The sequence below is a fragment of the Zerene cesonia genome, chromosome 7, assembly GCF_012273895.1.
Source record: "Zerene cesonia ecotype Mississippi chromosome 7, Zerene_cesonia_1.1, whole genome shotgun sequence".
NCBI classification, from domain to species: Eukaryota; Metazoa; Arthropoda; class Insecta; order Lepidoptera; family Pieridae; genus Zerene; species Zerene cesonia.
Genome location: NC_052108.1, coordinates 4,095,719 through 4,117,972, shown reverse-complemented (window position 1 = coordinate 4,117,972; position 22,254 = coordinate 4,095,719). Strand labels below are relative to the sequence as shown.

The following is a 22,254-nucleotide window of genomic DNA, read 5'->3' as shown; positions in this document are numbered from 1 at the left end:
ATAGCATTAATGAATATATGGAAGATGACAATCCATGGAATGTTGTCGCTTAAGAACCACAGGTCAGTTTATTGGCATCATTGTTATGTACATGTTACATATAATTAAAATGTAAAATTTATATTATTTTAAAAGAGCAACTACAGAGTTTCTTGCCTGCTCTTCTCTGTAGAAACTGCCTTCCGAACCGATGGTAAATTTTATAACTGTGTGATATGACGATTCAAAAGTGCTTCTATAAGAAGTCTAGTTGATTGAATAATTGTTTGAGTTTGAGTTTGAGTTTGAAAAATATTTTGTTCTTACCAAATACATATGATATTATTTCCCTTAATTGCAAACTACACTTTTTCTGTTTATAGCAAAAAACAATGCAAAAATGTACCTCTCAAAAAATATATTATACGGTATCAATCTTTTATTGATATGAATATGTGGCTTCCTAGCCACCTAGCCGCCGCCGCGTGATCCCGCCACAGTAATCAAGTTTCTTCTACACTTTCGGTTTTATGTGGCTAAGGGGTACCCAAATTTTTTTTTCTCTTTTTTTTTCTACTCTTTCAAAATTTCTCATTTCAATTCTATAAAACTAAAAATTTTGCTTTTTCTAACCTTTCAACTATTTGAAACAAAGACAAACAAATAAACACACATTTCTCGTTTAATATTAAGGATTAATTGATAACTATAGCTAAATGAACATAATAAATCTCCGCAAATATTAAAACCTGTTAGTCAATCTCTCCTTCTTAGCCGGGATTCCCAAAACGAAGGAGGTTTTTAAATTCAGCTGTTTATTTTTTTTTTGCTTTTGTTATTCGTTAATTCCTTAGGTTTTCAACGGATTAGTGTGATACTTTTTTATTTAATAGGAAATAATTATTTAATTCAAACAAGATAATAGGGGCCATACCCGAAAAAAGGTTTGAAAACGAATCGTGCATTTAGAAATTGGTTCGATATATGCTGTTCTGAAGATATGAAGGTTCAACCTTGTACATCACAATCAACCGTTAACTGTCACCTCTTAAAATTTTGGGAAAATTCTGTACTCTTCAAACGCCAACGTCATCCTTTTGCACGACAATGCGAGCACCTACAAGCAATGGTGACACAAGTGAAAGTTTAAACCTTAAATAGTCTGTTTTACCACATCCTCCTTCCCAGATCTTAACCCGGTAGAACACCACTTATATTCATTCCTAGAAGATCGTTGAATGAAAATCTTTCGATTTTGAAAGCAAACGGGGGCTATTAGAATCCATTTCAAGTCAGCCAAGCCATATTTTAAAGAAAGGAATTTATAAACTGCCAGGAAGTTGAGAAAGGTTATTGATAACTAATGTAATTTTTCGAAACGGAAATCACTGATGATTTGGTCTAAATATACAAGTTATCTTAATAATAAGTTTAGCAGTACATTTCTTTCTTTATTTATATCCCATGTACTCCATTTACTTATATAAACGCAAAAAGCAGTATGCTGCAACATGCATGTTATTTTTATTCATTGAACTTACGTATAACTACAAATAGTGTAATCGTTGCACAACTTCAATCGATATTAATATTCCATACGATGCCAATTTTTTCAGAGAACAAAAAAACAGTTTTTAGACTATAGTTTATATTGAATTCCTACATACATAATGACCCCATACGGACATATACCTTTAACAATTTCAACATTTTACGAGGTAGTTACGAAAATAGTGAAGCAACTCAAAATATTAAATAATTACGAAATCACCAGGGCAAGTAATCTATACCATCGTCACTTGTATGATCGATCCTATTGTATTGTAGTTTAACAGATTTCATAATTAAATAATATATGGTAATTTATCTTGAGTTATATCTATTAACGGGTTCGCAGAGGGCTTTAGAAACCGTTTAGTAATAATAAAAAATCGAAGCCCTTTGGACCGTGTCTTTATAATGTGTATAATATTCACTTACTTATACACAAGTATGTTCCTTCAAAAAAGAAACATTCGATAATAATAGGGGATTAAAAAATGGTAAAATTGAATCATGTTTTCACATAACTGAACAGGTATAAATTTACTTTAACCACCAAAAAATCTTAGAATAATGATTGCAAAAAATTTAATAAATACAGTTGTTCCATCGTTAACTGTTCATATTTTGATTTAACACAAACACTAGTTACGACAGTTAGTCCAAAAAAATATATCCAAAATTGTCAGCACAATAATAGAGCAGATTATCCCACACGTACCTATAATATAAAAAATTAAAATCCTCTTAATATTCAGTATGTATTTGTGTTACATAAACGTTTATGAGAGCTGTTTTTGTTGATTTTTACAAACAATCAGAATTTTATAAAATAATGTAATCCTATCTATAGCGAGATATCCTTATAAGTGCCATTTATTAAAATTACAGACAGATAACATAAATACATTTTATATGTAACTCAGTGTCTAGAGAACATTTGAAGAGAAGTGATCCCTATGAATCCTTACGAAGTACTTTCCCAAAATTAGTTTTTTAAACGTTTTAAGTCATACCCGTGTCGAGGGGTTGAGCGGGGAGAGGTTTGTTATGGCGGCAGGAAGCGCCCAGTGGCACGTGTAACATCGGCCTTGAGACATGAGGTCGTCGATCGCGGCGCGCCAATGCCGGGTAGACGCAGCCGCCCGCCGCGCGGCGCCTGCGAACCGACCCAACACCATAGCCTTTGTCCCGCTCGCATTCTTCCCCAATCGTCACCTACCTATAACGCTATTTATCTTTCCCCTAAATTCCATTCTATTTCTCCGCAATCAAAATTCATAGAGAATTGTCTTCCACTATATTGTTCGTTTAACAATCCTTATAATTCAACTACTAAAAGCATAAACAAGATCGGGGTCATCACTATAAAGCACTATTCAAATTGACGTCATCGTATTTTCGAATTGAATTCCTCACGATTTTCTGTATGACGTCGTTGTTTTATCTGTTGACATGTTAATGTGAAATATTTATTTGTAAACATAAGTGCATAACATATAAATCAAGATGTTCTTAACGCAATTATGCGATGGTTTAGCTTCGTTCGCTTCGTGATCTTACAATAGCAGATATTGCGTATATTATGTAGGTTTAGACAACTAGGAGTATAGACTTGTAATTATCAGGCTGATAAAGGATGGGGAGGGTATGCCTATGAGGGGAGGGGGAAATAGGTCGCGAGGCCATCGCCCGGGCTCGGCCTTAAACATCGACGACCGGCTCTACCGTCTCGCTACCCCTGTGCCGAAAATATTTTTCACCGTATGGAGTGGAATGCTCAATAAGTTTCCAAAAATCACACTCTTACTTCTTACTTCTTACTTCTTCTTCTTCTTCTTACTTCTGTATTTGTAAATTATACAAAGTCCTGTTTACTAAAGCACTCGTTATCTCAAATGCATAATAAAATTTGTGCTACTTAAGAACCAATAAAAATATGTTGTACTTTATTGTCCTACTGTCTGAAATTGGCAAATTTTTCGATGCGTTTTTTTCAGCGAGTGACAATCGAAGTCATTGTTGTTATTTCACCCACGATATGATTTTTTTTTTGTCTTTATTGATATTGAATTGTAATCTTAAAAAGCCCATGTATGATACGTTTGGTATTGTGCATGGGCCGATGTCCGACTTTCTCCACCAACTGCGTTTTATTATTTTGTATATGGTAGGAACTAGGTTATCCTTTCCAAATAAGTAACGAAACAGCAAAATTTTAGTTTTTTTAACTTAAACTGAGTAAAACTGGTAACTAGGTAACTTAAAAATATCTATAATTACCTACTTAGAAAAATACCAAAAAATACCAAAATGATTTATTATATTCCACATTGTTACCTATTTTTTATTTGGAGTATTCTTTAAACCAAGCCGCAAGGCGATTCCTTAACTGTGTAAAAAAATAAAAGCAGGATAATACTTTTTTTTAATATCTACATTTAATACCAAAAGGGTATTAAAACTTTGTTCCTCTTTTTACAAAAAATTTGCGTATAGCGGAATAGGAAAATTTGACATATTTCTAACTATAAGTCCCTTTATAAACTTAGGTATCCAGGAAAAATAATTCCTAACATATGGCTGTCAGACGTAGACCTTAACTCTTGCACAAAATAAAAATTTTCAAGTATATAAAATAAGACAGATTAAAAAAAATCATAATCAGGCGAACTAAATTGGACGAAATATTACTTTTAAAATCGAAAGAAACAAAATAGGGATGGACTGACCACACCTTACGAAGTATAGGTAAGTGGAATAAGCGCATCATAGATTGATATCTGAGGGATCACAAGAGAAGGTGGGAAGGATAATATAGACGAATGATTGATGAATAAAAACAACGGAAATAAATAAAGTATATTGAAAAAAGAATAATGATTAATTCGAGCGTCGATTAAGTGGTCATGATGATCGGATATAAAGGTGTACCTAACGTATGTGGACAGTGGGATGTACACGAACGGTTAGCACCGCGCCGCCGCATGCGACAGAAATAACCCGCGAAACACGACGAAAACAATTGAGAACGAGCTTGCACCCTCACGTACGCGCAAAAATGACAGGAAAATATGCATGAACAGAACTAGCTGGATGACTGACGCACGGTGAAAGTGCTATCAAATACGGGACATGACAGCAGTCCAGTTTGACAAGTAATTCACACAACTCCGGTGTCTAAGAGTTCAGCCATGCGTGCGTTTGCGCATTTCCAAATGGCATATGAAAGTATTCATTACACAGTCCAGAAAGAGATGCTGATTGTTTGTTGAATTGAAATTGCGTCAGGAATTTGTCTTTGTCACTTTACAATTTAGTGTTGCATTTTCTTAAGCTCTTTATTTCTTAAATTATTATCACTATGTACCTTATAGTATAACAATTATTATACATAAATAGCTCTGTTATTTCTTAGTAAATTGTTTACATATTTACTAAGAAATAACAGAGCTACTACGGTACCTATATTTCTATAAATTAATCGAGTCATCTGTTTTAATTAATATTATATTTTATGAAAACTAGAATTATCAACATCGATACGTACACGTTGATAGGAATCGTATTAAATTTTTGTACACTTTCGCGTTTATTCTTAACCGGAGTTCTTCAAGCATGTCGGAGAATAATTTATTACAGCAATACAACGACACAGACAATAATTTTATCTGGCGTTAATGTACGACTACGTCCAGCGACCACAACAATGTTGTCGTACGGATGTACGCAAAGGATTTCGTTGCGCGAACGCGGCTGTTGGAAATAACGCCGGTTATTCTTACATACTCCCGCCCCCTATTACGAAGCTCTCCTTACGTTCCCACTGCAAACAATACAACGGAATTCTAAAAAATATGCCGCCAATAATATTTTGCTTAGACATAGGTTTTTCCAACCGTAATCGTATTTAAACTACAACATACAAGATGTGAAACAGATTAACATTACAAAGGACCTAACATTGTTGTATTATTTAATCCACTAAGACGAGAGAAGTGGAAAAAACGAATTAAGGGTAAAACACTACGTTATTCATAAAATTGTACACACCGATTGAGTGAAAAACAAAAAAGTTTAATAAAATTCACGTCACTCAATAAATACATTGATGCCGTTGATACATTTGCTATAGCCTACGTGCGTACATTCATCGTAGACAATTGTTTGTGCTGCAGCTGCGCTCTTGAGTACGAGAATTTCACGAGCTGACACAGCGCACGTCTCCATGTTACTTATTTATAGCGAACCGAGAAACAGCGTACATCGGCAGTACTCGACGTTGACAAACAACCCTAATATTAACATCATCTCCTTCCACACAGCCACAACAAGCTCACGCATCAAATAGCCATTACTAAAATAGAACCCCATAAGCTTCACTTTAAAGCTACGCATCTACCACATTTATGAGAAATTTATAGTAACTAGCTTTCCGCCCGCGTCATCACCCAAGTGGTCAATTAAAAAGAAATAATAGAATATAAAAAAAAAACTTCCTTCCATGGAAATTTTTTTTATATCCATCTTGTTAAAGAGTTAAATAAATAAATAAAATTACTATTAGGAATGAGATGTTTCACCGCGGTAAAAAGTCCACGTCACTCTCAAGCTTTCTCACTATCCTACTCATAAAAATCTATAAAACATTCCGTTGAGACGTAAGAAAGAAAAAATAAACAAACAAAAATACTTTCGTAATTTATAAGATTATTATACATAACATTAGTAAGATTAAAGGTATATTAAATATAATAATAATTTTAAAGGTCAACCGAAGGTCCGTATCCTCGTCCTTACTCATCCCAGTCCATTCCTTTATTCCCATCGCCAATCGTCAATCGCCCAAAAAAAAAGTGGACAACACATTTGCAGCGGCCCTAACATTGCAAATATTAACGGGTGGTGGTGGATCGCTTAACATCAGGCGAATCACCAGCTCAGTGAAAAAAAATCTTGAAAAATAAATAAATCTTATCAATATTAAAATATTTTATACCTAGTAAGATATGAAGTATTGTCTTAATTTGTTAGTTTCCATCCCGTAAAAAAACTGCAAACTTCCAAAGTTTCATATATTTTTATAGTTAGCACACATATTTAGCGCAGAAGCCAATCTATCTATATAATAATAGAACTAAGATAAATAAGACGATGTCGTCACTAAACGTCATTGTACTATTTCGAGGACACGAGCGAATATAACTAACAATGGATGTAAGAAGAAAGAAAATATTTAAAATATTCTTTCATCTTAGTCAATGATCATTTTAACTCAAATTATGCTGATCCTGTGCTTCGTGATAAACAAATTGAAAGAGGGTCTTATGTCACTTCCTTTTTGTCCATTAAAAGAATCACACGCACACTTACGTTGATATGTACAGTTTACCTGATAGTATTAATTAGAACATGACGCAAGTGAGACGACTAGGCAGGCTAGGCCGTACCACCACTGCCTACGCGCTTACCTTCCTAATTACACTCTGTCTAGACAGACGTCGCAGCGTCCCACCTATCTCCACCCTCCCTCTGACCACCCTATATTATTTGATACAGGGATCACCACGTACATTTTATTAAATGACTCGTATCAGTACTTAGACCGTTGCTAACGAATACTACGGAAATCGAATGATACACAAAAACTAGATGTTATATAGAAGCTGGAAGATAATATAACTTTTAGAATTCCCGAATGGAATTGTTGCTAATATATGAGTAATTGAATAACTTGTGTCGTTAATTATTGTGAAATTACAGAAAGGAACAACTTAACTTTTTATTATTATTATCATATTTAATTTTCACCAACTAAAAATGTTTCATATTTACTTTTCATTTGATAAATAATGAAATATTGCACTGTATCTGCAATATTTTATATTTTCAATTTTCAAGACAAACCTTGAAAATATAATCAACTTCAATCCATATACGTACGCAGGGATACGGGCCTCCTATGACGGTTCAGGACCTAATCCACTACACTGGCCGCTGGGTTGGCAGTTGTCACATGTCTTCGAACTTTTTGATTGTTGACGATGTTTTCCTTCACTTTTTCGAGCAGCTATAATATCTATTGTATATGATTGTAATGTAATGATTTACAGTTAAATTGATCATTCAATGATTTATTGCAAAATTGAAAATTACTACTACTTTCAAAATATCGCATTTAGTTATTATGTACTAACGTAATTTTTCACTAATATCTTAATTAGCTCCTTGCGTACTAAAATTTATAGTTTACCGTGACTAAATGAAACTATATATACCATAATGATAAAAGAACTACTAAAAACAACAGATATAACAACTAGCTCTCATGCCTGCGGACATCACTATCCCAATATGTAAACTTTGTGAGTAAACGCTCTAAGTCTCTGGTATATATATTGGCGTGCGGAGGAATTTGAGAAAATGGCGTTTATGTACTAATATGGAATTAATTCTAAATAATTACTAACCTAAGATAATAATTTTAACATTTTCATCTCATAGTGATCATTCTATTCAGGATGTGAGATTGTGATGAGCGACAACTTTATGTTGCTGAATAATTATATTTTTAGTCAAGGTCGTCTTGTTGTCATGAATTGTATCGTGGGTAAAATTCTGTGTGTATTATTATACAGAACAATTGAACAGTTAAAGAAATACATAATCAATTGAATCAGGTAGTGTACTGCAAGGAATCTATTGTACTGAATTTTGATCGTACATAAATATATGACATAGATAAGAAATAAGAATGTAGAGTTTGTATATCAACTTAATTATTTTCTTATATAGTTTGTCTTATGAAACATTTCATGTAAGTATCCATTGATAAGATGCACTATGACATCAATAAGGTCAAATAGAATAATGATGCAGTAAAATTACAACAAAAAGTGACGTATAAAATGGAAATTAACGATTGTATAAAGGCTATTACGAGACTGATTGGTAGCACCAGAACCATAAACTAAGGATACGTTAGTGTAAAGCAGGTAAGAGCACCATCAGCGAGATCGCCACGTGGTCAGGTAACGCCAGCTGGAGAAGCTATTTCGGTGTTCGGTGGCAGGCCCCGGCAGACCGACACCAGACGTCGCCGCCGCCCCCGCGCTCCTCCAACCTCTAAAAATAGCCGCACTGTGCATTCTTGGGCGAACAATGTCGAATTTTTGTTGAGAATGCGCATCCACATTTGTTTTGGCCTTACAGAATGACCGCAAGCTTTCCTTCTCCCACCATCTTACACTTTTAATACACCTTCATGAAATATAAAGTGGACCGTCGCTTGTGAATAAATTTAAATATAAGCGGTGAGCAAGCCGGTCGTGCTATCGTCAGTCCGATTTTATCAAAACCGGTTGAAGATATGCGAATATGTATAAACACTTTTGTTTATACCCATTTGCTTACAGTAACTTTAAAGTTCCTATTGGTATTTTCGATACACCATTATTTTGCTGCATAAAATACTGCTTTCAAGTTAATGGCATCAAAAATTAATAAGACATTGCAATATAGGTGAAACTGTTATCATCCTGCTGACCATCTACAATACTATACTGTCTACAATAGACCATCGATCTATTATATACATTTGTTTTGTGAATTAACTAACTGGACTGACGTTGATTGCACCTTATTTTGAGTGTCCTTCTGAGCGACCGCAAGTGAGTCACGAACGTTATTTTAAACTAACATTTTTCGGCCGTACCCAGTGGGCAGTGGTGCTACTGAAAGTCTCTCACATTCTCTTGCAATCCTTCCTGCAATTCCATTCCTGCACTTACTGACTACTTTGACTGTGTGTGTACTGTGACAAGCACACCCTAAATATCTACGTTTATTAGGACACTTTCACAGCAATTCGCAATGCCACATGCTTCAAACATGTGGCTTCCTTATTATAGCCCTCACCTCTGAGAGGTCGTACAGATAAATAGTAAAGACACGTGTAATTCTATTTTTCTGGGATCCCGCTTAACATGAACTATTGCAGTATGCGTGACATTTGAATAAAAATACGATTGAAGGTGAATACACTTGACAAAATTACTATGTGATCAGATGCTGAATGTTGCATATTTAACGTGTATTTCGTTTGGTTTCTGATTAGCATAATATCATGTCGCATATTGAATAGTTCTCTCGAACAGTATTGGGATTATTTCAGAATGGTTTTTTTTAATTTATTTATAACTTTTATTTCATTATACACAAAAGAAAAAGAGGAAAAAATACAAACAATAATTATAAATTATGTATATTTTGTTATTTATAACTATTTTTTTATTGTATGGGACTAAACACTCAACAACTGAATTTTTATCAATATCCATTAACAAAACCCTAAAAAGTTCACCTACCGTTTTCATTTCCTATGGTTAAAAAATACTTAATAGTTCAGAAATTAGTGGTCACGGGGAGACACGCTCGCTGTAAAGTGTTCGAAACGTCGGGTTAATAATAAAATGAATAAATCGCGTTTAAAATCCGTTGAAAAGTTTTTAATTTCTAAATGTATAATACTCGCGTAAAACCAAACATAAGAAAATACTTAATAGTGTCACGTAGGTAACAATAGTGGGTTATAATAAATCTCTATGTACCAATCAGTAAAAAGCTTATAAAGGGTAGTAAAGGATAAATACTGCATAGAGTACTTTTAGTTAAAACTTTCAATTTTACTACTTTTTTTATTAAATCGAATATTCTCATTTACGAACATAAAAATTGATTGATCGATGTTTTTTTGCCTTAGCATTTTCTTTTCAATGATAACGGATTTTTATCAAAAATAACGTACCTATACGCCTTGCGTAAAAAAAAGATTAGATAAAATAAATCCAAACAATAAGTTAAAAATCATCATCGTTTTTTTATGATAACGCCATTTAAATACCTCCAAAGTATGCAGTATATAAATAAAGTATGCAGGGAAGTGCAGTTATGTGTACATCACCGACCCTCCTTAATTTCTCATCTTAGTATATATAAATCTCGTGTCATAATGTTTGTCCTCAATGGACTCCTTAACCACTAAACCGATTATAATAATATTCGCACACCATGTGCAGTTAGATCCAACTTGAGAGATAGGATAGTTTATATTATTTCAATTACGATAAATGACTACCCGGGCGGAGCCGGGGCGTGCAGCTAGTTTCATCTATAAAATACAACGCAAAAATTCATAGTACTGTTTCTAATTCAAAACTCATCGTTATCTGTGAATTCTCACAAAATAAAAAATACAATTATAAGTTAGATTTTCATAAATTTTCTATAAGGTATAATAAAGACATGTACTACTAATACTGACCTTTTGGAAATTTAGACGCCACCCTCAGGGTGTTTGGTTTGGTTTTGTTTTGTTTTTACTGATGTTCCTCAGAACATAGTAGAAACATAGTCATCATCATCATCATTTCTGATCACTGCATATTATTGGATATACAGAGAAAACTGGTTGATTAGGATCTACAACATAAGCTGTAGAAACTTTTGATTCGTCAGCAGGTCAAACCGGGATGCTAATTTCTTATCAATAAATAAATGCCATGTTTCGTGAAAGAACATGTGAATACGTTTTTACATTGAACACTAAATAAAGTCTTATTATATATTTATATGTGTTTTGTGCGATTACAGGGTGGTGGTGGGCGGGCGCATGCGTTGGCGGCGCGGTTCTGCTGTGCGCCGCGGGCGCGCTGGCCCGGCCGCACCTGCGCCGCCGCAACACAGCCGCCACTGCTACCGCAACAAACCCTGTAAGAAATCATTTAATTTAGCACATTCTACGTTTATATTAAAAATACAGTTTAAACTGCAACACCAGTGCTACCGGAACCAGCTCTGTAAGAAATTATTTACTTTTGAGGTTTTGTTTATGCAGATTGTTTTAATAATTATAATTTTGTTTGTAAGGAGTAAATTTGAACATACAAAACTTACGAAAATGTATTTAGTTTTGCTCACATTGTGTATCATCCTACCATAGCTCGTAACAGACAGACAGACTGAGAGTATCTATTAAGTATGTGACCTCTATTCTTTGTAAGGGACTGACAACATTAGTATTATATGGCTTGGTTATTGAGGTTCCGGAGTCAACAAGGAACCCTTATCTGGCGAGTCGATATGTCGCCATGGCCCATGTCCGTCTGTCTGTACGTCCTGATACCAACTTTAACTACTATTAGATTCCACCCATAACTTAAAAATGTAAACAAAAACTGCTGCATAGTAATGTCGCCTATTAGTCAGACGTGTATCGGCGCGGACTTTTTGGCAATATAGAACGTTATCTTATACATCGTTAATGATTGTCGCTGCGCACGCGAAATAATGAATTTTATCCTTGGACGTAAAGTAAACAACTGGACTCACAGTCGCGCTCAATATTAGCAGAAGTTAAATTCTAACGAGCGACACAATAGACCTTAAAATTGCCGCCAAAAATAAGGTAGGTCTTCATTTCAATGAAAATTTTTAGGAGGTAACTCGGATGCCTTTGTGACGACCTTCTAATTGGAGATTGTGAGGGTAAAGATGTTAAATATGTTGCAGTACGCTTTTGCTTTCGTTGACAAAATATTGAAACCTGTAGTAAGATACACATAGAGAAGGGATACGTTAGTCGGGGATTATTTAGCTCTCTAAAGGTCAACTATTTTTCATACCGGTCAAGTTATTTTGAGCTAAATCTTATACATCAAACAATAATATAATAAAAAGTCAAATCTTTCCTCTTCATCATTAATATTGGTATTGTTTACCAACATAAGCACAATCCTATAAAAAGGTTTCAAAGATAGGCATTCAAAAAAAGTAATAATATGAAGAAAATGTATTTTACAAAACACAGTGACTTATTGTAACGTTTCGTTCAATTCCGTGGCAAAAAAATATTTAAAGATTTCTGCATTCTATGTAATTACTCAATGAAAGCCCCGCTGTAACTATGCACTACAATTGTTTTTTTTACATTGTTTTTCACAAATTTTATTAAATCTTATGTAATTAGTAAATACTAAAAAATTAAATTGTAATTCATACACTTGCCCTGTTTTTATTGATATAAAGATAAATTTATACTCAATTTAACAAAAAATAATTATTTAATGCAGTGAGTTAACGATATATTTCATATGTATTTAACAATTTATACAATGGTATCGTATAGTTTTGCACGTATATTTTGTTAGAAAGAAGAGAAACAGCATAATGAAAAATCGTCGAGCGATGATGAGACACAACGTTCACTCCAATTTAGACATCATGTGTCTTAATTGATTCGTCTATATCAAATTTATGATACACAGTTATTAAAACAAATTATTTATGCTATCGTTCTTTATGAACACACATGCCTTCCACAATATATAAAAAATTTCATAGGAAATAGATATTTCCACGGCCGCTATTCTTTGCGGACTCAATTCAGTATAAAAGCAGTGCAATTTTTTTCGGTCATGTTTTTGGTTGTTACGTACGACTGTCGAGTACAGCTCAATCATTGAGCAATGCCAACCGTCTCGTCTCACGAGCCGACAAAACGCGTCATCGCTTACTATTACAATTATAGGTGCGCATACATAAACGTGTCGGTAGCAGCAATCGAGCTTTATTTACATGTGTGCCGCTTCATATGTACACATGTGCTACACTCACTATCGTCTAGTACGACGCACACTCGCCGATTCATCGTATCATCACACCTTCCAATTGAGCACACCAATGCAACTAGACAGACTGTGCACATGTAGAGGTGTTTATTGTACACTAGCGCTTGAGTGTGTGTGTCGACATCGGGGCAGCCGGTGCACCGTCGCCCGCCCGTTCTCCCCGCTACGCGACTGCGAACGCCGCGGCGCGTCCGCGTCATTGAACAACAAGACTCGCTCGATGGCAGCCGTATTACTGCCAATATGAAAAAAAGAGTTCATAGCAACTCTACAAAATTCGCGATAGTGGAATTTATATGTTATCTTTGTTTTATAAATTATTTATTTTTATAGTGTTAATACATTAAAAACTATATTTTATTTATTAGTGAATGATAGTTAATTATAGTAAAAGCGCTTTACGGGTGTTGTAATCTCCGTGTATTGCCCTGTGATTGTTTTGTTTAAAATATTCTAAGCTTTACCAAGCCAAGTTATAATGTGTGTGGCAGTGTTGTAACCAGCAAGCTCGTTTAACCATGATAGTGTAATCGATTCGTTTACAAGTGACTCTATCTGCGTGTCATCGAAGAGGAAAAAAGCACAACTCTGTCGTCTGTAAAAACCTACGTCATTGTGGAAAACACTGACTCAAATAGTAAGTTTTAAGCATACATTGATCTATGACATAAACAAGGAATGTTGAATTTTTTAATCATAATAAAGTCAATCCACTTTGATAACTGAACATAGACATTTTTCTCATAAAATTATCAAATCGTTGAGCATAACATTATAAATATATTAAAAGAAATAGAATGATAGCACGTATAAAATGAATCGAGAAAAGAATATTGCTTGCACTGGAAACGAGTGAGCTGTGAGGCCCGAGTCGTAGTCGGACGGCCGCGAGACGGCGGGAGCGTGCCAAGTGATAAGAGCCGCGCCGATAGCGACGTCACGCCCAGACGTTGTTTGTGTGAATTTAAATAAATTTTCATGACAGACAGTTCCGTAATCACCTCTTGCGATATTCGTGACATGCCAACTCGATAATATCTGCTCTGGCAAATATATCGCCATTATTAATTTGTAACAATGTAATTCGAAATTTCTAAATTTGTTCAATTGTGCAAAGATACATAAAATTATCATTAATTGTAAAGTAATAAATGTCAACATCTACATGCTATATGCTAACGTTTATTTATGTTTTTTTAGTACCTAGGTATAATAATTATTTCATAAATTAGCAACAGAAGGTCCACATACATTATTTAGACGAAATACCATATAAATATGCTTAATAAGCTTATAATTTATTATAAGTGTAAAATAGTCCTTAAAAAATTCAGTTACTGATCAAATATGTCATATGTGGAGCATATTATAATATCAATCTAAGAGAAATATTTTTCAAATACTTAAACATTCCTAGAAAAATAATAATTTATTCATAATGAGTAGAAATAAATGAAATATTAAGAAAATGGGAAAATATCCTGAAAATGGCAATGATTAATAAATATTCGTTATCAGATGTATATTTACATTTTTTTTCTATTATCAGAATAAATACTTACATTATTTTAAACGCATAATTATGCGTTTAAAATAATTACATTTACATACATAGGTACAGGTACATGCAATGTTTTCATAAACATTTCTCTCTCTAAGAACAGCGTACAAAATAATTATGCTTACTTATCACACAATATATACTTAATTAAATTGCGTTTTTATGTTACAGTAGTTTTTATTTTGTTCTTATTCTACAAAAAATGTTGAGTATAATTTTTATCAAATATCACCTGTGTTAGCTGTTTCTTATATCGAAATAACTTTAAATACCATATAAACTTATGCTTATAAATATAATAAAAATAGCTCGATATTCGTTTAAGCCCATGGCAATTAATTTGAACAACATATTTTATTCGTTAGTCAATTTAACTAACTTTTGCAACAAAAATACGCAATTATTATAAATCGCCTTCAAGTACTTATATTTGTTGGGTATTTGTATGCGAGCTTATGTATATCTTTGTCGACATGAGTATACCCAAACATCATCTGTCAGCAAATGCACTTTTTCGTAGATTTTCCGTGTTTTATATAATTTAATCTAAGTTATAACTATGCTGATATGAGATATTATATCGCAGAACTGTAGTTCAACATTGATACTGAATATAATCGCCTTTGATCGTATGTGTTTGTAAAATAATGCATGCACCCATGTCCAATGTTACCCTGTATTATGGAGTGTTTCGTAAGATCGTTGAGGACCACATAAGTGAGAGCAGTGTGTTGTGATTTACAGATGCTCTCGGTTCAAGTACCGGGGTGCGCGGGTATGGAGCGGCTGGGCGCGCCGGGGGGACCGCGCCTACGTCACGAACACAGGCATCATCATTCCTCATTGTAAGTAACATATAATATCCATCTAGTATCACTTAAGCCTTCTACCTCACCTCTCTGGGACAATGTAAAGCATCGGGGTGTGGTTAAAATCTGCAGAATGAGGCTTCAGCCTAAACCATCTATAATAAATTAACGAATCATATATACAATAAATTGCTTTATCTATAAAGTTATAAGTTTGTTACTGAGTTCGATATTTTGGCTTAAAAGGGCTTTTAGTTTCAAATATGTCCTACTCGTACACAGTTTTCAAAGTTTCAATCACACGTATATCTTCTGCTGCTGAGTACACATATACTGTATAGGTACCTCTAATCTTCACTAAGACTATATAATACCCACATTTTAAAGAATGCTCATAATCACCTCCCTAAGACCGATCCTCTTGATCTTCATCCCTAGTAACAAAAGAGAGCAACCGCGCTTAAAACCCTTTTTGATTGAAATTGCCTAGTATCATTTATACCCTATCTGAAATGCAAAAAAAAAACAAAACCCGTCACTATATCTAGTTTGTACGCACATTAGTATTTACGGTAAATAATCAAACCTAATAAATAACTTGTCGTTTCATAAAATATACTTTTAAAGATACGGCAATATAAATTAGTAATTAAGTACGCACTTAATCTGAGGTCATACTTGTCATTAAAACATTATCTGAAGCGAATTTATTGTTTCAGATAACTTAGTAGTAGACAAAACAATTATAAAAAAGGAACACAATCGCAATGTTTTTAAACTCTTTCTTGATACAATCACAAAATAAACCACTAGCGAAAATTTTTCAAATTAATAGTGTCATCACTTATGTAGATATAAAAAATATGCTAAAGGGAAAAAGTTACTAATTATAATTTTCAAAGCGATTCTCAGTTAAGTATCCGCTTAATTTTGTTCACTTTGTTATATGCATAATGTCATATACTTCATAAGTGCTCTCGTGATGCGAAAATAAAATTTAAATAATTTTAAATAATATGTGTAATAAAATTTAATTCGATAAGATATTCGTACCATGCTATAATTTTATTTTATCTGCTGTCCGATGATCTCGTTAAACATTATTAAACACATTAAAATTTGGAAACCCGATGATTACATACCCAATAATTGCGTAAATTATAAAATAATATTTCTTGCTTTATATAACCATATACGAAAAATAAAATCATTGTCAAAAATATTCACTAATCCGGATGTAAAATATATATATATATATATATTAACTATACCACTCCAATCCGACAAATAATTTGTTATATACATATTTTTTGCCTTATTTACATAATCAAATAAATTCCGTAAAAAAATACATATTATGTAACAGATGTGAATGAAATGTGTCTTGGGGTATTTTATATCATATTTCCAAATAGACGATATTATACTCTTTGTTTATATATATACTTGTAAATGAAAACGAAGTATATGCTGATCCTTTTATAATTTGAATACATTTATAATTAATCCCAGATCCGACAAGGCTTTTTTTTCATAAATAGAAAAAGCCAAATGAGCATTGCGTTGAATACTTTTACAAAACTATATAAAGTAGAATAAATTTTAAATTTTTTAAATCGTATACAGTATCGTCCTTTTATCGGATTTTGTTTTTTTTTAATATCATTTAGTACAGTATGTAAATAGATAACATAGCGTCAAAGATAAGATACTCAGCTGTGTGATAACAGCTAGTCTGCCCACACAAAGTCTGGTGGTTTCCCAAAGCGCAATAATTGATATTTTTTTCGATTTCTGTCGTATTTTAATATTATTTGCTCCATTGAAACAAGAAACGCTTTCTGAAAATGCGTTCTTTATAGAAATTAAAACTATTCCCCTGGTATGCAGTTACCCATGGCCTTTATGATACCCATTAAAATTCCCAAGGATTTTTTTTTCCAGTTTCGTCGTATGTTGATACCGTTTATCTCTTATTGATCTATTGCTTATTAGTTATATGCCTGACTCAAGGAACATTTATCCCTTAAATTCTTCATTGATAATAATTAATCATATTCAAATAAACATACTGCTCAAAACCGATCTCAGAAGAGCCACTAAGGTAAGTTGCTGCACCACGAAAACATTGTTAAACATTACGTTAACTTGTAACTTCAAAATAATTTGCAATATGGTGCAGTAACCAAGATTTGAATAGATGAGTTTTGACAACTTGAATAAAATATAAATTATTTTATAGCTCCTTGTTCTTTACCGACGGAAAATCGTGTAATCAATTATGGATAGTTTGGTCACTGACACGGGTACCCGATGTCAACCGTAAGAGTAACTAATGGCTCGTTAGTGTACCGATACCAACACTCGTCTCTATGTAATGAGATACAGTACTGAAATCTTCCGGCAACACGGTCGGTCTTTTGGAAGGGATATCATGCATTTTTTGTAGCTCTGCGAGAAAGTACCAACTGCATACCCACATAATATTATAAATCTCCTTCTTGAGTAATGGTAATAGAACTTCATAAGAATAACATCCAGGTAATTTCCTCAAATAATGGCTAGTACTTTTCAAATATAGAACACGAACACCAACATTAAAAGAACAGACACCAAAGAGTTCGTAATATTTATAAAATGCTTTTTATCAGATACTTTCAGGTTATTAATTACGACGAATAATGCTGTAGTTTGTGCTTGTAATTGTCAATATCTTTTCTATAATGCCATAATTGAAACATAACTATTCCCTTTTCAGGGAATGGGAGAAACAACAAAGGCTGCAGGCGATGGTTGGACGTCTGCAAGAGATGGTCGAGCAGGAGACGCGCGCGCGGTCGGCAGCAGCGGCGGAGAGGCTTGGTCTGCCACCCAGCATACAGCTGCCAGACGGCGAGTACGGCCAGGACGCGCACCTGCAATTACGAGTCCCTTATCAGGTCAGTAAGTATTTTACTTCCGATCAATTATGCACGCACCTGCACTTTACTAATGTTGTACGTGTTGTGACTCGATTTTCGATCTAAGAGTTTAGACATGAGACAAATAATAGTATTATTAGGAAAAACGTAGTTGCTAAATGTGTAGACCCTATAATAGAAAGCTTAGAAATATAGAGCTCAGGCTAGTCCTGTTTTTTAACGGTCTATGAGCTCATAAACCTATTTGGATTTATATTGATGACCTTAGCTTAGACCTATACTTTATAACATTTTTTGATTTAAACATTAGGTAAAGTATTGTACTGTAGATTACCAACACTTTGTTGAATATATATGTCGTGTTATTTTTTACTATAAATCTCAGAATGAAAATAATCAATGCTATATATACTCTTCCTGTTTGGGCATATTAATTGATTGAATATTGTGACTATGTTTCGATATCTGTATAGTGCAAAATTGGCTCATAGTGTATGATTAAAGGTTTTTAAGAATGCATTATGATTCTTTTCATTCTCCCATTAATACGGCATAGCTATACCAAATACAATTTATTTTATTGCAATATAATGGTGATATTTAAAATTAAGCTTCTTCTTCCAGCAAGCCGAGCTGACGAGAAGCAGCTTCCAACCTCCGCCGAACAAATGCGTAAGCGACGTGCCCGAATGGGCAGGCGCGGTGGACGCGCCGAGCGCGCGACGCGGCGGCGGCGCGGGCGGGGGCGCGGGTGCGGCGGGCGCGGGAGGTGCGGGTGCGGGCGGCAAGAAGGATGGCCTGCTACAGAAGGCGACGCGGTGGTGGGTGCGCATGGGCGCGCGGCCGCCACCCGCCTTTCTGCCGGCCGCCGCACCGCCGCCCTGCGTGATGGTGCCGCGCCGCGCCGCGCCCTCGCCGCCGCCCGACGCGTGACGTCTCCGCGCCTCCGCATCTCTCTACCATATCACGCTTACATTCCATTATCGGGACGATCAGACTCGCCGGTGTGCCCGCGCGTCCCGGAGTATTATAGACTTGATAATTTATTTATTTGGGACTCGAGCCCCGAGCGGGCCGCGGAGCGCGAACTCGAACGCGTACTTTGTGATATGTGCGACGGAGTCGTCTTGTGACAGTGAGCCGTTCGGTGAGTGAGATACGGCGGCCCGGCGTGGCGGTCGATCGCCGGAAGGAGAGTAACTAGTCTTGATACTTTAATCGGTTTAGAAATAGGAATAATTGTTTCTATTGAAATTTTATGAAACGAGACGAGGTTTCACTGCCCGCTATTTGTGTTATAGGTGTGTATGGCATTGCATAGAGTGTGCGTCCGTGTTCCTCGCACTGTCTTTGAGTTTTGTAAAAACGAAGACTGAAATAAAATAAAAAATATAACACTTTAAAATCTACATTGAAATATGTTGTCTTAGCTAAAATTAATTCAAATAGAAACAATTAAAATTATAATATTTAATGAATCTTTCGAATGTAACCTTTGATGATATTGTATATTATGCAAAAGGTCAGTCAACAGTAAGCTAAACGTGTCTTGCAGTGTACAGTTTCATATATAGGTAACCTACTTTAAAGTTAATTTCTATCCAACAGCTACAAATCTGTGTTTAAACAACTTTTATATTTATTTATAATTTATAATGGTGTATAAAATTAAAATGCATATCAGTACCGTAGCGGCAAGGAATATTAATTTACAAAGCATAGTGACTATTTTATTGTAAATATTGTGTCTAATTTAATACTAGAGTAATGATGACCAACCGCCAAATTATGACGGTCATTTCAATTGAGTGTTTGCTACATTCCATATTTATGTTGAATTATTTCGATACGTACTGTATTTGCTTTTGTTTATCTGTCCTAACCATGCTCACATACTATACTCAGACATGCCACCCTTTGCCACCGAACAATTACAACATTATTATACTGACAATAATAACTGATAGTGAGTAATGTTATCAATGCAGATAAAACGCATTAGAGGATAGTCAAAGTCATTGTTTAAATGATATTGGTTGAATTAGTTTTAAATTAAGAGTGTATTTATTATGAGATGTTTTATTCTAAGACTGGTATTTCTCACCCTGCTTGCTTGTTCGAATGTGTTAATATTCTATGTATGATAAATGCATATTGGTGCTAATGCTTTTCCATAGCAATAGTAAAATGTATAAACGTTAAGAACAAAATGTAAGCACTATACAAACTTGTATGTATCCTTTTTGTGCTTTGTCCCAATCTTAACTAATGGAAAAACTTTATAATAATGTACAACTCAAATTATTATTTTTTTTTTTGCAATTTCACTGTAATATAAAATTACATTACTTAAATTATTAATACCTTTTTTTTTATACCTCTTCATTTGTAATGTGTGATTTGTGAATAAACTTAGAGAACGAAACAATTGTATCCCATTCTGAAAAATATTTAAATTGCAGCAAATGAATGATCCCATTAAATCTATGTTATTCACAAAATTTGTGCACTTACTCTTAAAAGGCAGAGCCATAAGGTAGTACGAAACTGAAAAGCATAAATTGTATCATCTAAATTTTTATTTAGCTAAATAAAATTTCATTAATATATGTAACTTATTTAAAATCGGTCAATAATTATTGATAAAGCTTATTTATTATTGCAATCTTTTAGTTTTACTGTGTACTCTAAAGACATACATTTACCCCGTCAATGATCGAAACTAATATTATGTACTATTGTCCGAATATCTATGGAATGAATGATTTACATTTTACAATAGAGCTCACGTTGGAACTCACGTTGATGACGGTTACAATTTGTGAATTTGCTATTTGTTATATAAATTATACATATAAATGTCAATTTAGAATAATTATACAAATATGAATTGTGTTCCGATAATTATAAGTAAAGGATAACTATTTTAACTTTGGGTCTTAAGAATTTATGCTTTCTAGAGCCTTTATGCCTAACATTTACATGTTGCAATTTTCGCGTATAATAACATTTTTTTATTATGAGCTGCGAAGAAAGCCTAACTTATTCATGCAACAAGTTCTTATGACCCAAAAAAGTCCAAATTATTCGTTTTAAAGCTTATTGTAACTGACATTAATGAATCTTTGTGCGTGTCTTCATAATATTGTAGATACCTATTTTTTTTCATAGTCATAATTTTTAAGACGTGGTAGAAAAGCAATCCTTGTACAAATGCTATGATAAAATATAAAAGTTGTTTAAAATAGTTTCACAGAATAGTTATTTAATCTAGATAACGAACAATATTCCATTTGTCATATAAATAAGTGAAAGCAGAAGCAAATTATTAATAATAAAAAATGCATTAAATTATGACCTACCAGTAATTAATATGGAATTTCATTTATAAACCTCCTTTTCTCTTTCTTTATATAATATTGAAAATGTTTATTATCTTTTATTATTTAATGATGAAATTGCCCCTTCCACCCGGACTTCCCTTCCGCCTATAACGCCAACCTTATTTAATGTATTAATTGTTATTGCATATTCTCTTCCAGTAATTCTATGAACAGTTTATATCATAAACCTAATGGCTGGTATGTCTGAGATACGATTCTCTACGTTTTGACGGAGAGTAGAGGTCAGGAAAACCTAAATACGAGCGCAGCTGTAAGCTGAAGTGAAACGGGATCGGAAAACGGCTATCCAGCGAGTTTAGAAAAAATTTAATCAGATTGTAGTTTCGAATAACGTATTGTCGTGATAAAAGA

The 22,254-nt window shown here is 33.9% G+C and overlaps 1 protein-coding gene across 5 annotated transcripts in view; it reads left to right on the top strand.

Annotated features, from left to right (window-relative positions):
• The window catches only part of LOC119840761 (protein TMEPAI), a 25,537-nt gene extending 3,670 nt beyond the window's left edge, over nt 1–21,867 (top strand). Inside the window, exons 2-5 of one of the 5 annotated variants that reach the window (XM_038367498.1) lie at nt 11,173–11,291; nt 15,514–15,614; nt 18,337–18,517; nt 19,124–19,579. In XM_038367498.1, coding sequence (XP_038223426.1) covers nt 15,514–15,614; nt 18,337–18,517; nt 19,124–19,432 — 591 coding nt within the window. In that variant the 5' untranslated portion in view covers nt 11,173–11,291 and the 3' untranslated portion in view covers nt 19,433–19,579. Of the gene's footprint in view, nt 1–11,172; nt 11,292–13,400; nt 13,846–15,496; nt 15,615–18,336; nt 18,522–19,123 lie in introns of those variants that run through there. The other 4 variants (XM_038367495.1, XM_038367493.1, XM_038367497.1 and 1 more) reach the window with 4 other exon arrangements.
• The last annotated feature ends 387 nt before the right edge of the window (nt 21,868–22,254 follow it).